Source organism: Pteropus vampyrus, unplaced genomic scaffold (assembly GCF_000151845.1).
Source record: "Pteropus vampyrus isolate Shadow unplaced genomic scaffold, Pvam_2.0 Scaffold539, whole genome shotgun sequence".
NCBI classification, from domain to species: domain Eukaryota; kingdom Metazoa; phylum Chordata; class Mammalia; order Chiroptera; family Pteropodidae; genus Pteropus; species Pteropus vampyrus.
Genome location: NW_011889320.1, coordinates 186,379 through 204,388, shown reverse-complemented (window position 1 = coordinate 204,388; position 18,010 = coordinate 186,379). Strand labels below are relative to the sequence as shown.

Genomic DNA, 18,010 nt, shown 5'->3' with positions numbered 1-18,010 from the left:
GTCCAAAAACACTGTCAATAACTCCCCACCCACCATTTTCTCTTGGGAAAAGGTAGTCTTTCAAGAGTTTTTAGTAATAGTGCCTAGTAATAAGTTATTCACACAGATAATTGTGTAATGTTGGATCAGCTCTTTAAACAGATCCTTTATGAAAGCCACGTTGAATTTGTAAATAGAGATTATTTACTGTGTAAGTCTTCAATAGCGTTTTAATTACAGCAGTAGATATTTTTATATTCTATAAGCCAATCAGATCTTGAGTTCTTTGTTTACCTATTTTATAATTAATTACCAGCAAAAAAGTATCTGCTGGCTATCAGTTTCCCTGGGAAAGTACAACATGGTATATAGAAGAGAGTTTTTTTAGGTTTTATTGACCTTAATTTGACTTCTTATTGGCCAGGCTTGATTTCTTTTACACACTAAAACCAGTAAGTTTACGATAACATATTTAGGTTATTGAAGTCATGTGTTACTTTTTAGAACCAAAACAGTACCTCTGTTGCCCTTAACTCAGTTTTGAAACACTGAGATATCCACCAAGAAGAATGAAATTCTACTCTGCCCCATACAGGTGTATCAATTGGGGTTCTTTGGCTGCAAACTGTAGAAACTGCCCCTGGCTAACATGACAGAGTTGAAAGGGTGGCGCTGAGGCCTGGGCATCTCAAATGATGCAGGTGGCAGGAATCCATGGCAGGTTTCCTCAACGGGCAGCCATAGGAAGGATCCCGCTCAGGGGAGAGAGTCCGATTGGCCCAAATTAACCCTGTGCCCACCCCTTTGCCAGGTGAGGGAGGGACCACTTGAGGAGACCCATGGACTAGAGATGTATGGTTCCCCAAAAGAAGAGCAGAGTGCTCTTACCCAAAGTGCAGCGAATAGATGCAGGACGGGCCAGCCCACGGCGGGTTATAAGGGAAGATGGCAGCCCTGCAGCCCCGTGGGCTCCCTGTGTGTCAGAAAGTCAGTCGTGTTCTAAGCACCCATGTGCAGAGCCCTCGGGCCTTATGCGTTCTCGGGATTAAGACATGCTCTCTCTTCTGATCTCTGAACTTGAGGAGGACAAACCTCGTCACATAAGTTAAATGTCGTATTAGACTTCTAACCCAATATGGACACCGATTTTAATGTCCCCAGGCCAAGGTTCTAGGCGGGTGCACGTCCATGGGCCCAGCAGACCGGGTTGAAAGCGCTTTGTGGACGCGAAGTCTTGCCTAACGCAGCGCTCTTGTGCTCTCTCTTCTTACTTATAGCGGGAATGTTATCATAGAGACAAAGTTTTTTGACGACGATCTTCTTGTAAGCACATCCCGAGTGAGACTTTTCTACGTTTGAGAGAAGAATGTGTGCATTCCAAGAATTTGTTTTTGGGGGGCGAGGAGGAAACCGTTTACTCTTTTCCTCCACACATTTGATTTTTGACACTTCCACCCCTAATTCTCCCTATGACAAAACCCAGCTGAGGCCACCAGGGGACCAGCTCTGTGTAGGTAACCAGATGGCATTTTCCCCTCAAGCTGCCATCTTCCACTGACCAGACTTAATCCCCACCTCAGACCAGGGCAGAGGGTGTTGCCTCGACTCCTTCCCAGGGTAAACCCGAGGACAAACACATACCACAATCTGATGCCGTTCCTGTCACTCTCCCTGCCTCCTCCTGCAGGGGGCACATCTTCCTTTGGCCCCTGGTTTTGGAAAAATTCATGTTCTTGACCCATGTTTAGTCTTTTCCTACTGTTTCTATTTCATACATGCTCATACATTTAACTTGTAAAATAGACTGTGATATTATTATTATTATTACATAATGAATTGAAACATATGAATTAAAATATTCCTACAGTCTTTAGCATGGCACTGCTTTCATCTCTCCTTTTTCTGGAACGTGAACCTGGCTTCATGATGGGGAAAATGACATTGACCGGACTGTAGGATCACAACTGCACTTTACTCCAGATTCAACTGAGGGGCCTCGCGGTGCCCGAGTGCTTTGGTTCCAGCTTTCCAAGAACGTAAAACGTGTAAAACGTACCTGAATGAGACCTATCACCTTAACATGTGTCTTTTAGACGTGATATTTAGTGGTTCTCTCCCACAGCGTACATGCACCCTTTGTTTGGTTGATTGGTTGTTGTTGTTAACTTTTTCCATTTCTTTATAATGTGCATTCGTTCAGGAGGATTCCAGAAAGGGTAGAAGTTCTAAGTTGGTAGAGTAGGGACTCACATTCCTAAGTGAAAGAATAGAAGTTACAAAATGAAGAAAAGCTCTCTCTGAACTTAACTGGCGAACACTGAAAGCATCTGGGACACTGGGAGGCCTTAAACGCCGTGGCCAGAGGAAGCCGGTGTGGGAGAGAAATGATTATTTTATCCGCAGTGCTTTCCGGCCAGTTAAAAAGGTTTTTTGTTTTTGTTTTGTTTTCTTTTGTTTTGTTTTTTTAGGAAGTTACTCTGAGCTACCAGCAGCCTTCACTGTCCTTTATAAAACATCAACAATTAAAAGTTTTCCAGTTGGCAAAGTAGTCAGGCCTGGGGCTGGAGGAAAGGAGAGTGCGCTGAGAGGCAGGCCCTCTCTGGGGGAGTCCTGCTCCCGGTTCCCGCTCTGCTCCGTCTCCTCCTGTCTGTTGCATCTGTGGACAGGGAGGAGAAGCAGCACATTTTCAGTATCCGTCTCTATCTTTCAGTGACAGTTCTGTTCTTCACATTAGATCTTGTCTTTAGAAGCTAATTTTCAATTAGCAAACAAAGATTGGATTAAAAAAACCCAACAAGGTAAAAATTAGTCAAGGTCTCCTTTTGCTTTCTGAAAATGCCATGTCTTTTCTCAGAGTGAACCTGTCTCCTTTCCTTTTCCTGAGCCATATCCGCTCCCCAGAATTCTGTTCGGGAAGGCCGTCAGGGGACTGGGCACGTTCTCATGGAGAAAGGACTCCCCAGGGCATGCTTTTCCACATGCTTAGAGCTGCCTTCACTGCCCTTCTCTAGTCAGTCATCCAGCCAAAACTGTCACAGACACCCTTCTTTGCTAGCTGCTCTGAGAAAAACAAAGAGAGCTATAGCCCAGTGACTCTTAGAAGCTTACCATCTCTTCAGGGACCAATGCATATGCTCAGGAAATAGTTGCCATTTCAGCACGAAACAAGCAAAGCAAAAGGTGTGTGCTTCAGGGACAGTGCTGGCTGAGGGCTTCCAAGCTGCGAAGGCAGCGTTTGAGCTGGCCAGGAGGACGGCTGAATGCCGAATGGTGGGAGGAGAGGGAAGTGGCACAGGCTGAGGGCGAACACAAGCAAAAGGAGCTGACCCGGGAGCTGCAGGGACTGGACCCTTGGCGGATCAAGGTCAGCCCTCGTAGGATGGGTGCCTGAACATTTGGGTTTCCTGTGGGTACATTAAAGGCTACAGAATGTTATTGGAAGGAGATGCACACAGACTGGGCTGGCACAGTGCATAGCCGCTGGTTCTCAAACATTTATGGGTACCTGCCCCACCCCCAGACATTCTGATTCAGCAGATGCGGGGCCCAGAAATCTATCTGCCCGTTAAAGCACCACAGGTGATTCAGGTGGTCTGTGGACCACACGTTGACAAATACTGGTAGAGACGTTTAGTGAATGTTGGAGACATACATATGTACAAAGATGGCCATGAGGCAAACGGAGCAGCATGCTTAAGGAAAAAGGGTGGTCCCAGTTCTGACCCATGTGGGCTGTGGGGAAGCGTGCAGTTGCTCAGTGCGATCAGTAGGACCTTCAGTCTGCGTAGGGAGGAGAGGACAGAAGGATCCCAGACAGCACGGCCTTGGAGAAAGACTGGGAGAATTTAGAGACTTTCGAACATAGATTCCTATTTAGAGAATTTCGGTTAAGGTTTACTGCGTGAGGTGCAGTAAAACCGTGTCCTCCGTCTCCCCACCTGTTACTTGCCGGTGTTTTGAGTGATGAGCACGTGGCAAAGCACTGAGTCTGGCCCTAGCCGAGCATGATGGGGTTGGAGAAAGCAAAGTCTACGGAAAGGGATGTAGCCGCATTCAGGCCACGCTTACAGGCCTATCATATGCATCGGTAAGATGCTGTGTGAGGCACAGGCCTTCCCTTACTGAGCTTCGTCGCCAGTAGAGGGATACGACTAGTAATTATAAATGCCTGCCTAAGGAAGGTGGGACTTTAAAAGAAGAGATGATACACAATTCAGAAAAATCAGGAAAGCCCTCTCTCTTTCCTGGATTCTTCAACTCTCAGCCTACAAAACATATTCCCCCAAAATAAATTTTTTTTAAAAAAGCTTTCCTTCAATCCTGCATCACCTTTAGCTCCTGCCCCATCCTTCTCTTCTTGGACTTGTCCTCGCTCGCTCTTCCCGCTCCCTGCCTCGCACTTACTCCTGTGCCCAAAGCTCTCTGGCTCCGGCTGCGCCCTCCTCCTTCGGCGCATCAGGGAGCTCCAGGGACCCACCGCCGCCTTCCAGTTCTTCCTACTTTATCCGGTCCACTGTGTCTCTTCTTGGATTCCAGGCCCCCCTTCCTGGGCGCTCTGGTCTTTGTTCCTTTGTAGGCTCTTCATTTTCTTACAGCTGCCTTGTCCCTAAAATCTTTGTTGGTGGGTTTTTGAAAAAATTTTTTAACTATTGCATATTGAAAACATGCTATGTGCAAATTCTTTAAGCATTATACATTCACTCCACACGTATTTATTGAGCACTTTTTGTGTCCCAGACACTGTTCTAAATGATGGAGATACTTGCTGGACAAGATAAGTGAAGTCCCTACCATTAGATTCTAATGAGAGGAGACAGAAAGCAGATAATTTCAGATGGTAACTGATGCTCTAAAAACACGACAGTGCAATGGCAGCATCAGTCTTTGAAGTGAGCAGGTGAAGAAACCGAAGAAGTCAGCACTCAGCTTTGACCACCAAAGCGGAATCGACAAGTCCCCAGCAAGCCAATAGCCTGGAAAGCCAGGCTCTACTCAAAAGATTTTTAAAATCCCTTAAACTGTCATCAACAAGGCAAGAACCAAGTGCGCACGCTCGATTGCCCAGAGTCCTACGAAGAAGTCAGGATATGACAGGAAAGGCCCTGCCTTGTGGGAGGAAGGAAACCCTGCCCCTTCCAGCCTGGTGGGATGGAGAAGAGAAATGAGGAGGAAGCAAGAAAAAGAGTCCCTTGCTGTCCTTCAGCCTCCAGACTCAGGCAGGAGGGGTAGATAGAAACATCTGCCCAGCTGTGGGGGTGAGGCAAGGAATTCTGGCAGTCAGAGTGGAAGAATGAGCTGCACCGCAATCCCAGGTGAAGGCCTAGTGACTTGACTTCATAAGCATCTCTCCCACCGTCCTCCAGCCCCACTGCCGCGCCGCAGTTCCTCTGACCGTCTGGGGCCCGTCCAGCATCGCGCCCCCTTCTGATATTTCCTTCACAGAACAGCCAGAGGGAGCCCCAAGACGTGCATCTGACCACCAGTCCCTCTGTATTGTCAGATTTATTTTTAGAACTTCTTGCTATTGACTTAGTAATTGTTATGCCACTTTCAAAAAGCCCCGTTAAAATGGTCCTCAAAGTGAAGATGTCATCTGGCTCGGCAGTTCTTTTTGGTGCTTTTATTTGGTCTGAAACTGAGCAGCTTTGACTATAGCTTTGAATAAACTGAGGGGTGGAGTGGAATGGGGTGAGAAGCAGAGATTTGGTGAATATATTTGGTTCCCAAACTGTACACCAAGGCACCCCAGGGCACTGCAGCAAATTCACAGGGGTGCTGCAGGATCTTTTAATTTTCACAGGAAATACAGTGATATGGGACATCTGTCATACACGGTGCAAACTATTAGCTAGAGATTATTCAGTTTCAACATTAGAACACTACATTCTTTTTGATGAGGTATCTTTGGGCAAGATTTTGGAGGGTTCGGTGATAAGCAAGTAGCCCTTTAAAAACCAATGCAAACAGGAAATGAGGATGGTGGAATCCAATCTGATTCCAAGGTTGGAGAATCTGTGCGGTGCCCAGCAGGCACACACCCCATTCGTAAGTCATTGCGATTATAAATGAGATCAAAAAAGTTTTTCTTTCAATTTATTAGGCTTTTTCCCCCCCAAAAATCGACAGCCACTAAGTGAGGACATGAATACTTAATAAGTCATTTGGACCTAACTACTTAATAAAGAGAATTGTTAGATACTTATTTTGGCCTAGCTGTACTGTGAAAAAATTACTGAGACGTTAAGGATGCTGTGAACAGAGAAAGTCTGGGACCTCTGATAAGCCCTTAATTTTAAAATATGCCTTTCAGAAGGTTAAAAACACGTGACTATCTCTAGCAGCAAACAAATAGGTATTGACCACTCACTTCTGAACTCTAGGCAGCTCTTGGTTCCATGCAATGCTTTTGGATTCTTGTACTTTTTAAAGGACATACATTCAAAGAAAAATAAGGCATTTACTCAGATTTGTTAGAATGGCTTTTTAAGTGACTTGATTTACTCAAATCATCCTCCAAATATCTCTTCTCAATTATAAGAGGATAAGCAAAATTGTTATTTGATATTTTAATTTATATTAAATTTTGGGCTAATGTATGTACCTTTGAGCTAAACAATATGCTGCGTGAATATTTTATGGTGCACAGAGCACCCCTATATAATGGCACTGTACAAGATCAGTCTAACGAGTTAGAAAACTTGGAATTTTATTTTACTGTTTTATGTTATTACAGAGGTTGATACTGGCCATCTCTTTTCTTCAATGGTACATCATTGGCTATACATATCACTTCCTCAGGCCCAGTCCTTGGTCAGGATCAGAATCCAAATCATCTCTTCCAGCAGATGACTGCCAGCTTTTAACTGGCTTATATTCAGCAACAATCTACAATTTATTTGGTACAATTAGGCTAATGTCACAATCAGTTTGTTTGGTTGGTTGGTTTTTTTTTTTGAAGAGTTTACATTCACTTAAAGGTAGACATTTTATGATATTGAAATAGTTTTATAACCAGAGTGATCCTCAAACCTTTCCAGGCCCAAATGATATTGTTATGGCACAGAATTCTGGGACCTCAGTTGTGGATTTGGGAAGGAGCACAGTCATTTGCTGAGGAAAACCTTACCTCTCCCCACAGGCACCTCCTTGGCCTCTCTGGGGAGGCAAGTGGCCACTGGGAAGGCTACATCTAAAAGATGGCATTGCGTAACAAGAAATTAAACATTAAAAGTTAAGTTCCTGTTTGTGATTTTTGGAGACCCCTAAGCAGAGCAAGAAATTAATAAAATGCCCACCTACCTAATAACGGGACCCATTTGATGCCAAGGTCAGGAAATGTTCTCTTGAAAATGGATTGAGACCACAATGTCTCCAAGGAATGGAATGACAGGCTCCTGGGGAGAGATGCTTACTGAAAGGTTGATTGTAGAGGAGCCCCTCAAAGCTCTTCAGGGACGATGTTGACAAAGAGGACAGACTTGTAGAATCTACTGTCACCATCCCCAAGGGACTAGAACCCATCCTTCCTCAGCACCTTCAAGACAAGGTGACTGCTCAGCATCACTGTTCAGCAGGCCATGGCCCTTGGCTCCAAAGGAAATGACAGACTTCAGACTTGGGACATTTCAGAGGGGGCTAGAGAGAAAGACCCAGGGATAACGATGTAGGAAGAGGTAGAAGCTTTCCTGGGTACAGAGTGGAGTTGCAGATGAATTTCTAGGTCAAAAAAGTATGTGCACATTTTTTGGATCTTGACATACAGGGTCTTTCCAGAAAGATTTGTACCAGTTTCCGCCCTTTGCTATCCTCCCACCTACTGATACTAGTCACCTCTTGGTCACCACCATGTGCATAGGGCCCCGAACCACCTGCTGCCAAGGGAGCCTGCATGAAGCCCATACAGGGTTCTAAGAGCCAGACTGGAACTGGTTCCCAAGAGAATCCTTTCCCGTCATCTGTTTAGTTTGGCAAATATCCCCTGAGACCTGGTGAGGGTCCTTGTGCAAGATCAGCTTTTTCTTTCAATATATTAAAGGCTTTCTGCGAAAAAAAAATCCAGGTCAAATAAATTTGGGATGAGCTGCATGTTAACCTTCCTCTTGGAGATTCCTTGGTATATTAAAGACCCCAGTGAGTTCTGCGGAAAGAAAGCCCTTTTAACACTGTTTACCCCAGCACTTTGCCAAACAAGGTGAGTCTCACCTCATTGGCACACCCTCGGGCAGAGAGTTAGGAAGCACCGGGGTGTGCGAAGATGATGATCTTACCCCTTATCCAGGAGCCTCACAGAGCAGTCAAGTTGGTTGAATGAGGCTGTGTTTGACTGTGAGGCATGGGCGGGAACACTGGCAACGCATATACCTGGGCGGTCAGAGAACCAGCACTCCCTGCATGCTGGGGAAGAGGGAAAAGGGGCTCTAGGCAGGGGGTGCAAAGTGAGCAGCTGGGTGACCCTAGGCCATCCCCGCCTAACCTGGCTGAGAATGAGTCAAGCATTACTCTGTGGTCCTATTGAGAGATGGATTATGAGCATCACCACCTCTTCTGAGGTCAATTCACCTCTCTCTGTTCCTTCTCAACCTGGAAACCACACCAGAAAGGGTCCCCACACCTCTGTACTCCTCCCTTCCAAGCTGTCTTTGTTCGTGGAGGCCTGCTTGGCCTTGGAGCCTGGAGCCCTGTATTCTCCTCTTTACTAATATGACGCAGTTGCAGACTACAGGAAACCCAACTTGAACCAGCCTAAGTTAGGAGGAAACTGACTTGGATAACTGAAAAGTCCAGACATTGGTCTGGTGTCAGGCACAGCTGGAGCCAGGGGCTCAAGCAATGTCATCAGAACCTTGGGTTCCTTTGCCTAGTAACTCAGCTCTGCTCCTGTCTGTGTGGGTGGCAGCCTCAGCCTCTAAGCTGCCTAAGTTCAAGTCCCCAAAGGGACAAAAACAAATGTTTCCTCCCTTCCTAGCAACTCAATAAAAAATCCCAGGGCTCACTATGATTAGATAAACTTGGATCATGCGTTAGCTCTGAGCTAATCAATGCAGGGGCAGGGGGCTCACGGCACTGATCAGCCAGGACCAAGTCACATGTTCTACCCCAGGGCCTGATTGAGAATGGGGGATGGGAAGTCCTTCAGGAGGAAAACTGGGCACTGTTTTAGGGGATTATTGCCAAGAGCAGGGTGAAGAGATGGCTACTGATGTCAAAAACAGCAGCTGTCCTCTCGTTCTTCTGGAATCCACACTACCAGCTCCTTCTTGCAAGAGCCAAGAGCCCACAGCTGAGGCCCCCAGCATGGGTGCATGTGAAATGAGGTCTCAAGTGACCACCTGGCACCTCTTGTTGCTATGGGCAGCAGATTTGACAGAGAGCCTATGAGGGCATACACCCTCCAAGCTGGGCCCCTTGACTGTGCTCAGGACTTTACAGAATTCACACCAGCCACTGACTGCTAAGCATTCTCCATAAATAATGTGTATCATTCACCCAGTATATACTGTCGATGTTCCAGGTGGTCTTAGAATAGTTCGGCCATCTTTCTTAATTTGAGCTCCATCACCTCTGACCCTGTGAGCATAGACCAAGGTCTCTGGAAAGGAGGGCCTGGGGACAGCCCTGCCCCTTTCCCTGGCAAGCCTGGCGGGGAACAAGCATTCACACCGCAAAGCTGGGATTAGGGTTTCTATCTCCATGAAGCAACCTCCACCAGGAGGGGACCATGGAATAGCCAGGGGCCTGAGGCAAATAGGGCTGGCCTGCATAGAGGACACAGGAGGCCTGGCAGAAGCAAGCTAGGCATCGGGGCCCTGGAGGAACTGGAGAGAATGGGGTCTGGGAGGACCCCTGTGCCCCCGTTGACAGCAGAAGGTAGGCGGCACCAGATCCTGGCTCTTAGGCCTGGGGTGGCCTGACAGGCAACTCAGAGTGTGCCAAGGAGTGCAGCTGGGTGCCCCTGGCCCCCAACTCTAAGTAGCCTAGGGGCCTGGGGGCTATGTTCAGGGCAGCAGCCACAGAGAGTAGTCCTACAAGAGGGCCCAGGGATGACCGAGGTGGGCCTGTCCTAGCAGGGCATTGTGCACAACAAGCATTTGAACGTAGCTAGGAAAGAGGGAGCCCAGGGAGCCAGATCCAGAGATGCCCGGTGACCTCGGAGGAGCTGACCCTGACCTCAGCTCTGGGGAGGCCTGGGGTTTGTCTCCCGTGAAAAGAAGGACCAGGTCCTTGGGATGGGCCATCGGCAGAGGGAAGGCTTGGAAAATGACCACTGATTGACTGGCATGTCTGACTGAGGTTCCAGCAACAGAGATGGAAGATCTCGTTGTGGGGCGTAGGGGTGGCTGAGACTGCCACTGGGGTAGGGGCCCCCTGAAGTGGGGTTCTTTCCTGGACTGAGCAGAACCCCTGGGAGCCTTCTGCAGTTCCTCTGTGGCCACCAGAGGGCGCCCATCCCTCGCGAATCTTCCAATTTGGGCTCTTTGAGCGGCCCTGTCATCGCACTTTGAGGAGACTTTGGGAGTAGGTAGAATCAAAGTGACCCCGGACCCTGAGAACAGACCCTCAGGCAGTGGTTAATCGTGTGCTGGCCTGAGGACTAGAGGAAAGTAGGTTCTGCTGAAGGCAGCAAGGGCTGTTCCAAATCAAACTTTTGGTGGGGCAATAGGGTGCAGCTGACAGAGTGTAGGGAGCTCAGTGCAGATATGGGACCCCAAGAGAGGCAGCTCCGGAGCCTGGCTCATGCCTCATGCTACTATTTTTATTGTGCAGAGGAGACAGGCTCAGCAAGGTTGTTACTTGCCCCATATTAACTGCCATGTGTGTGTCTGGATAGGGCTACTTCTCACTTCTTCTGTGGGGATTTGGGGGTAGTCGTTCTGAGCAGGACCACAGCCTGAGGGTTAGACCTGATCCTAGCTCCATGCATTGCCTGCTATGTGGTCTTCTTGGCCCCCTTCTCCTGCCTTAGAGACACCCCCGGGGGTCCAGGCCTTGGGAATACCTGTAAGACTGCAGCAAGGCAGAGAGCAGCCAGCCAGTCTTGCCTAGAGAAGCCAGCGGCCCCACCTGTGCAAGCGTGTAGGGTGCACAGCGTCTGAGTCCCTCCTACCGAAGCCTCGATCTGACCCTGACCCTGGCAGCAGTTTGGGGACAGCCCAACGGGAGTCGGGAGTCCCGGGGCCTGAGTGGCTCACTAAGGACAGCTAAGTTCTGCCCCCTGTGAAGGGCGAGGCCCTCCCAGAATGTGTAGACAGGTGTGGAACGGGTCACTCATGATGTCCCGCCACCAGGTGTCCTGCCTTGTCAGGATGAGGGGCCTTATCTCTCTTGCTCTCTTCTGTTTTATCTCTGAAGCCTATTAAGGCATCTGACACAGAAAAAGCATTTGGTACACATGTGAACCAGGGAATGAAGGAACAAGTGAATGGAATGAACAGAATATTTACCATGTTCAGGGAAACGGTAAATAAGAAGTGGCCCTGACCTCAGTGAGGGAAAAACACAGGTAAAAAACACAGCCAAAAAACACAGGTAAATATATAAGCTCACATTATGAGAACTGTTATGCAACTGAGGGAGAGAACTGGGGAGCCTTCTTTAGATTGGGGACCGGGGGAGGCCTCTCTGGCACTGAGACCTAACATGGAACGAGTTGTGAGAAGTCTGGGACAGCAAGTGCAGAGGCCCTGAGGGAGGACCAAGCTTGCGGTGGACACGAGGAGCCTGGGGAGCAAGGGAGACGAGGCCCAGGGAAGGCAGAGGGAGAGGAGGCCCTGAGCTCAAGAGCTTCCACTTACTGGGAAGGACAGTGCCCTGCTTGGTGTGCTCCCTGGTGTGACTTGAGCCTTGACTCTTCTTGGGATGCCCTTGCTCTGGCTTGCCTTGTCCACACCTCAGCCTGGATTACTCTGGCCTAGCCCAGGCCTCTGTCCTGCCCTCCAGACCTGTGCACCCAACAGCCTCTGACAGTTCACCTCAAACGCAGTGAGGCCACCATGCAGCTCTAAACCTTCATCTCCAGCCCCTTTCCCTGCGGAAAATGGCTCCTTCCTGTGTTCAAGGACTCAGGCCTGAGCCTGGGGGATCCTGGGAATGGCCTCCAACATCCAATCCATCCCTGAGTCTTGATGCTTTTCTCTATGTGATGGCTTAAATGTGCCTGCTGCTCTCCCTCCCAGCATCTCCCCTTAACCCAGGCCCCAGGGCTTCTGCAGATGTCAATTCAGTGCTTTCCAGGCAGTTTTCCTGCTTAAAACCACTCCATGCTTCCCCTAACTGGCCCACAGACTGTGCCTGTCCCTGTCCACCCCCTTTGCCCATGCACCTTTGGAGCCCTCCGCACCCTCCTACGTACTGCCCCTCCTCCCAACTCCCATAATCTCCTTTTTCACCCTCCTGGCCCTTCCTGTCTCAGCCTCAATGCTGCCTCCCCAGGGAAGCCCTGCCTGCTCTAAGATTCCTGTCTGTGGCCCAGGGTAGCAGATCGTCCTTAAGGAGCTGTAATACACGTGTTGGTTAACATTTGCCTCCCACCTTCCACCCATAGGCATCTTTAAGACAAATGACTCCTTAATGCAAATGGTGGGGGCCTGAGAGGAAGGCAGGTGGGGGTGTGGATGAAATATCAATGTCTCCTCCCGATGGAGAGGGGCTGGGGTCCCAGGGCCCCTTCCTTGTGATAAAGCAGTGCCCCCCACCCCAGTCAGCTCCAAGGTGAGGCAAGGAACCCCCACAAAACCAGAGTTGGCATGCCATGGTGAGTAGGGAGGGTGCATGGCTCATTGATCCCCACCACTTTCCTTTGCCCTCCATTTGGGACAAACTCAGAACTCCAAGCTAAAGAGTGTCCCTCCTGAGGGGGGCTTTCTGCCCCCCATTGACCCCCACTTTCTTCCCACCTGTATCACTTGGACCCCATGACACCAGACATATTCAGGAGACAAAGAATGCCCAGGGCCACCCAGCTGGTGGCAAGAATTGGTAGGACCCACGTCTTTTTGTTCAGTGGCAAATAGCTCTCTCCTCTCCCAATGGGTCCTGCAGCTTCTCCACCTTAAAGTCAGCCTACTGCCAAAAACTCCACAGCTGGGTTGTCAACACACTGACCCCCTAGAAAATGGGCACGACCCATTTCAAGGGCACACTATGGGTGCTTGCAGGTGGCTTCTGCCCTATATAAAGCTCATCTGTGGACCCCAGGTTAGGAAACAGCCCCCAGAAGTTCCTTAGCGAGTTGTCATCTCTTCCCCAAAGGATCAAACTTGAGGTCACACTTCTTCCAGTTAGCTTTCCCAACTGACTGCTTACAACCTGTCTTAAAAGTCAAAATGGTCCATCACCTATCATCTACTGTGCTCAAGGGGCAGGGTGGCCTGCCAGACTAACCAAGACACTTGTTTCATCATGACTCCAGAGCTCTGAGAATGAGGGCAAGGCTGCATCAGTGCCCTGGAAAAGTGAGTCCTAAGGGACAAAGTAACACATATCACCACCAGGGGGAGCCACTCCGCAACCCAGCTAATCCAAGGAAGCCTGTGCAGGGAAAGCTCGTTTTCCCACTGGAAGGCTGTATCCACAGTGGCAGCCGCCCATGTGGCCCATTCCTTTTGGAGTGCCTGGGGCTGTGGACACCTTCCAGGGCACCCAGGTCTGCTTGGCATCCAATGACATGGCCCCAAGGAAAGGTTCTTAGTACAATCAGTAGACCAACCTGGTAAGTGCCCCTTACCAGACTCTGCTGACCCAAAGGCACACCACACCCACCCCTTCCCAAACTGGTGTCTTCAACTCACTGTCCCTACTGAGGAAAAACAGCTGGGCCAGAGTTCAAGACCCCCTATCTCTTTTGCCCCCTCCCCAGGTTTAAGAAACCCAAACAGAAAAACCAGGCTTGAGACAGCTTTGTTAGAACAACTCAGCAAAATAAAATTCCGGTTTATTGTTGGACAACATTGTTTCACACATACATCAAACAGGCCAAAAAAATAAACAGCAACTTCATAGACAAAAAAAGGAAAAAAAAGAAACCTTTTATCTTTGGCCTTTTTAACCATCTCATACAAACCAACTACTTATAGTACAGCTAAGTACATACACAAAAAAAGTTACTGGAATGCTCGGAATAAGATTGTTTTTTTGTTGTTGTTTTTGCTTTTTTTACAAGGTTTTCTTTCTCCTTTGATATAATGAACATGGTCACACCACAAGTAAAGTCAGAAGTAGGACAGAGAACGCTCCAAAGGCTGGTTTGGTCATCCCGAGATCATTAAAAATGGCTGACCCCTAACAATATGTACAAAAATATAAAATGTAAATAAAAAATACAAACAAATTTTCCTTTTTAAAGTACTTTTAAGAAAAAAAGCAGGGCCTTGAAAGTTTTGGTTCTTTTTTCCTCCCCTGTTTGCAAATTCACGTTGTGGTTTTGGTTGGGTGGTGGAGAGCGTGTGTCATCTGCGGGTGGCGCTGCCCACGTTGGGCGGGCGGGCGGGACTCTCTACTCGAAGGTGACCACGTTTAGATTCTGAGACGGGAAGTGGAGGGTGAATAGGTCACGGCGGCCTTTTTTTTTTTTTTTTAAGTTTAACTTTTCCTTTTTTGCTGTCTAGTCATCCTCATCAGTCTTCTGCTTCTTGGTGTCAACATCATCATCCTGGGTAGGGAAAGACTGTCAAGGTCCCCTTCCAACCCACTGGGCCCACCCACCAACTTCCTCAGCTCCTACTGGCAGCTCCAGAGGATCTAGAGCTCTGGGAAGCTGGGCCCACGTTCCTTCCTGATCAAGATGAGGGAGCCACTCAGAAACATACAGCACCCCAAACACACCTGAGTCCCATCAGCCCCTCCAGCTACGGTGCAAGATCCCAACCCCCTTCCCCTCAAGCCAGAACCCACCTCATCATCTTCAGCTGCCCGTTTGCCCGTAGCTGCCTCAGCCTCCTCATCTTCATCTCCATCCTCTTCCTCACCTAGAGAATCAAGCCCTAGGTAAACCACACTGCCTTCCTCAACCAGGGAGGGCTTAGTACCCTCCCATCCAGAGGCAGCCACACTAGGGATGGGAATGCACAAAAAAGGAAGACTCAACTGCAGTTCCTTAGGAAATCCCTCAGTAATAGATTTGCTAGAGTGAAATGTCCCTGGATCTGTCTCTGCTGCCTGACAAACCAGGCTCACAGGGGACCCACAATGCCCATGCAGGCACTTGTCTTTGAGGGAAGAGGGTCCCCGGGCCCAAACATCTGCACCAGGAGGCCAGGCCCACATCGGTGAGTGGAGAGAGCTGTCCAGGACTGAGAGTGTGGGGCACACTTCACAACAGCCCAAAACAAGCAAAGTCCAGACTCCACAGGTACAAGCCCAGTTGCAGGTGGTCCACAGCCCCTACTCTGGGAGCCCCCAACTCTCCCCCTGTGCCAGAGGCCAGGGAAAAGTACCTCCAAAATGGGAGACAGACAAGGATACTCACCATCACCTTCCTCCTCCTCCTCCTCTTCCTCCCCTCCTTCTTCCTCTTCTTCATCTACCTCATTGTCAGCCTCCTGCTCCCCATTTTCCTCATTCTCCTCAACAGAAAACATACCAGGTTACTACTAACAAAGACGGAGCATCACACCTCTGCCCATCCCTTCCTCCAAACCTTGCCCACTGCTCCTACAGCCTCAGAGCCCCTAAAGTTCCACGAGGAGACCTTGACACACAGCCTCCTCCCCCACCCTGCACTAAGTCCAAAATCATCCGGAGGAAGAGAACTTCTTGGCCAAGAGCTGCTACGGGTCATGAGCAGATGGACACTCACAGCGTTCCCATTAGCAGGTGCGTCTCTTCCATTCTCTGCCTCCTCCACAACTTCCTTCTTCTCCTTCAAATCCTTCAAAAAGGAAGAGGGAACCAGTAAGTCTTTTAAGCAACCCAGGTCTGGCAACGGGGCCCAAGGTTACAAGCATGTATGCAGTGCTGACTGGACTACCAAAGTTAACAGCTGCATAATGCACGTGCAACCCGTGGAAAAAAAGGCCACAGAATGCGGAGTGTGTCTGTGGTTATGAGCCTGTCCGATTTCTCAGCCCTTAGAGAATCATACTGAAAAGGCCATGTGGCACCACAGCCCCAAACCCGTCTGGCCGGGCAGACGGGCCCAGGAACACTTCACTCTCACACACACCCATCAGACTTGTTTCTAAGCACAGGGAGCTCCGCCTCTCACAAATCCTTCTGGGAAAGCAGCAGGTATGTACCATAAATAAGGCACAGGAGGGAGGGCCACACTGCGGGAGAAGTCTCGTGGGTGGACTAGCCAGGGAAGGGAAAGGGAGGGAGCGAACGGGCAGAACCAGAGGTCGCCTCACCAGCCAGAGTCCTCGAAGCTGAGCTCCAGCGCAAACCCACGGTAGTCTAGGACCTAGCAAACTCCAACCTTGAGAAAAACCCATATCTGGCACCCGTCCCAGAGGGTCGCAGACCGTGGCCTGAAATGGGCCCGGGCTCAGGTGACGCGTGCCTAGCCCGAGGCCTTTCCCTCGCTCAGAGTCGCGCTGCTAGGAGTGCCCAATGTCCCTCCTCGCCTCTAGCTCTTCCGTCCACGCGTACCTCTCAGGGCTGACACGACCCGCCTTCCAAAGGGCAGCGCCGAGGCGGGAAGCCTGAAGCCCCGTAACTTTTTCCACCCGAAACCGTTGGGCAGGCTGCCAACATAGCCCTCGAGCGGTTCCGGGGCACCTGTCGGCCCGGTTCGCCCGAGCCGGCCCTCCGCGGACTCCCGCACCGCGCACTCCCGCCCCCTGGCGGCCGAAGCCCCAGGGACCGGGTGGGGGCGGGGAGGTCGCGGCGCGCAGGCGCGCAGCCCCCGCCCGGCGAGCTTTGCGCGCGGGCCTCGGCACGCACCGCGCGCGCGGAGCACGTGGCCCCGGGCCGCCAAGTGCGCCCCTGACCCTAGAGACCCGTAGCCCGCCGGCTGCGCCGGCCCCGCCGAGCGCGGGAGGTACGCCATCAGCGTTTTCCGGGCTGCTGACGCCCCCGCACCCCCCCTTCAGGCCTAAATGCGCGGGCTTGCATCTCCGCATTTGGCGGGCAAAGTCCCGCGGGAGGCCGCACCTAAGTCCGCCGGGGTTTTTCGGCCTCACAGTCCGAGGCCGTCGGGGACGCGCTCCTCGGGACTATTTATTGCCACCAGCGGGAAATCACCTTGGGGGTACGCAAATGCCCGCGCTGGGGAAGGCCGATCCTCCCACCCGAACTAGTCCCCGGCTGGGCCCAGAGGGGACCGGCAGGAGCCCCTGCGGAGCGCCGGGTCGCAAGCTCGGTTCCGCCGGGGGAGAAACCCCTGGGAGACAAGAGGTGACGCCAGGGGCACTAGGGTTAAGGAGACGCCAAGGTGACTCGCGCCCGTCACTACAGGGGCACGAGAGGACAGACAAGGGTATGAAAGCTGGTCCGCCTCAAAGTGTCGCGCTCCCGCCGAGGGCGGAGACGCTCTCCCGGGCGGGCAGCGGGACGGACGCGGCGTGCATAAGCGGAGCTGCGCCAAACGCGGACCTCAGAACCGAGAGCGGCAGTGAACCCGCAGCACGGGACCCCGACAAACACTGGCGCCCGGCACGAACCCACAACGGGCCAAGCGCGGCCGCAGCTTTTGTTCGCCCGCGTCTCCCCCGGAGGGACCGCACACACGGTGCTCCCGGGCAACCGCGGGGGGCGCCCACCGGCGCCCCGGCGCGCCGCTCCTTCACTTTCCGTTTCCTCTCCTCCGGCGCGTGGGCTCGCTCCTCAGCCAAACCCGGCTCCGCTGGCGAATCACCGAGGCTGGGCGGCTGCTCCCGGCGCACTGCCCCCGGGAGGACGCCCACCCCGCCTCCTCGGCACCCGAGGCGGAGACATTCACACCTCCGCGGGGACGACTGACGTCGCGGCCGGCCCGCTGCCCACTCCACCTTATCAGACTCGGTGTGGAAGAACCTCCTCAGACCCATTGCGGGGCGCGAAACCGGGCAGCCCGGCGCCGAACAAAGAGCAGCGCCGCCGGCGGTCGCTCGCCGCG

General features: G+C 51.1%; 3 protein-coding genes across 6 annotated transcripts in view; 1 reads left to right on the top strand and 2 right to left on the bottom strand.

Annotated features, from left to right (window-relative positions):
• PDE6D (phosphodiesterase 6D) overlaps positions 1 to 1,860 on the top strand; it is a 37,135-nt gene extending 35,275 nt beyond the window's left edge. Inside the window, exon 5 of the mRNA XM_011383711.2 lies at positions 1,257 to 1,860. Within this exon, the coding sequence (XP_011382013.1) occupies positions 1,257 to 1,338 (82 nt within the window). The 3' untranslated portion in view covers positions 1,339 to 1,860. The remainder of the gene's footprint in view (positions 1 to 1,256) is intronic.
• Positions 1,861 to 13,874: 12,014 nt separating this feature from the next.
• Positions 13,875 to 18,010, bottom strand: part of PTMA (prothymosin, alpha) — a 6,159-nt gene continuing 2,023 nt past the window's right edge. Inside the window, exons 2-5 of one of the 2 annotated variants that reach the window (XM_011383709.2) lie at positions 15,773 to 15,844; positions 15,443 to 15,539; positions 14,869 to 14,942; positions 13,875 to 14,626 (exon numbers count right to left, since the gene is read on the bottom strand). In XM_011383709.2, coding sequence (XP_011382011.1) covers positions 14,579 to 14,626; positions 14,869 to 14,942; positions 15,443 to 15,539; positions 15,773 to 15,844 — 291 coding nt within the window. In that variant the 3' untranslated portion in view covers positions 13,875 to 14,578. The remainder of the gene's footprint in view (positions 14,627 to 14,868; positions 14,943 to 15,442; positions 15,540 to 15,772; positions 15,845 to 18,010) is intronic. The other variant, XM_011383710.2, reaches the window with a different exon arrangement.
• LOC111733205 overlaps positions 15,851 to 18,010 on the bottom strand; it is a 3,931-nt gene continuing 1,771 nt past the window's right edge. The window contains exons 2-3 of one of the 3 annotated variants that reach the window (XM_023525186.1): positions 17,577 to 17,856; positions 15,851 to 16,442 (exon numbers count right to left, since the gene is read on the bottom strand). In XM_023525186.1, the coding sequence (XP_023380954.1) occupies positions 16,044 to 16,442; positions 17,577 to 17,856 (679 nt within the window). In that variant the 3' untranslated portion in view covers positions 15,851 to 16,043. Of the gene's footprint in view, positions 16,443 to 17,576 lie in introns of all 3 variants that reach the window. The other 2 variants (XM_023525187.1, XM_023525188.1) reach the window with 2 other exon arrangements.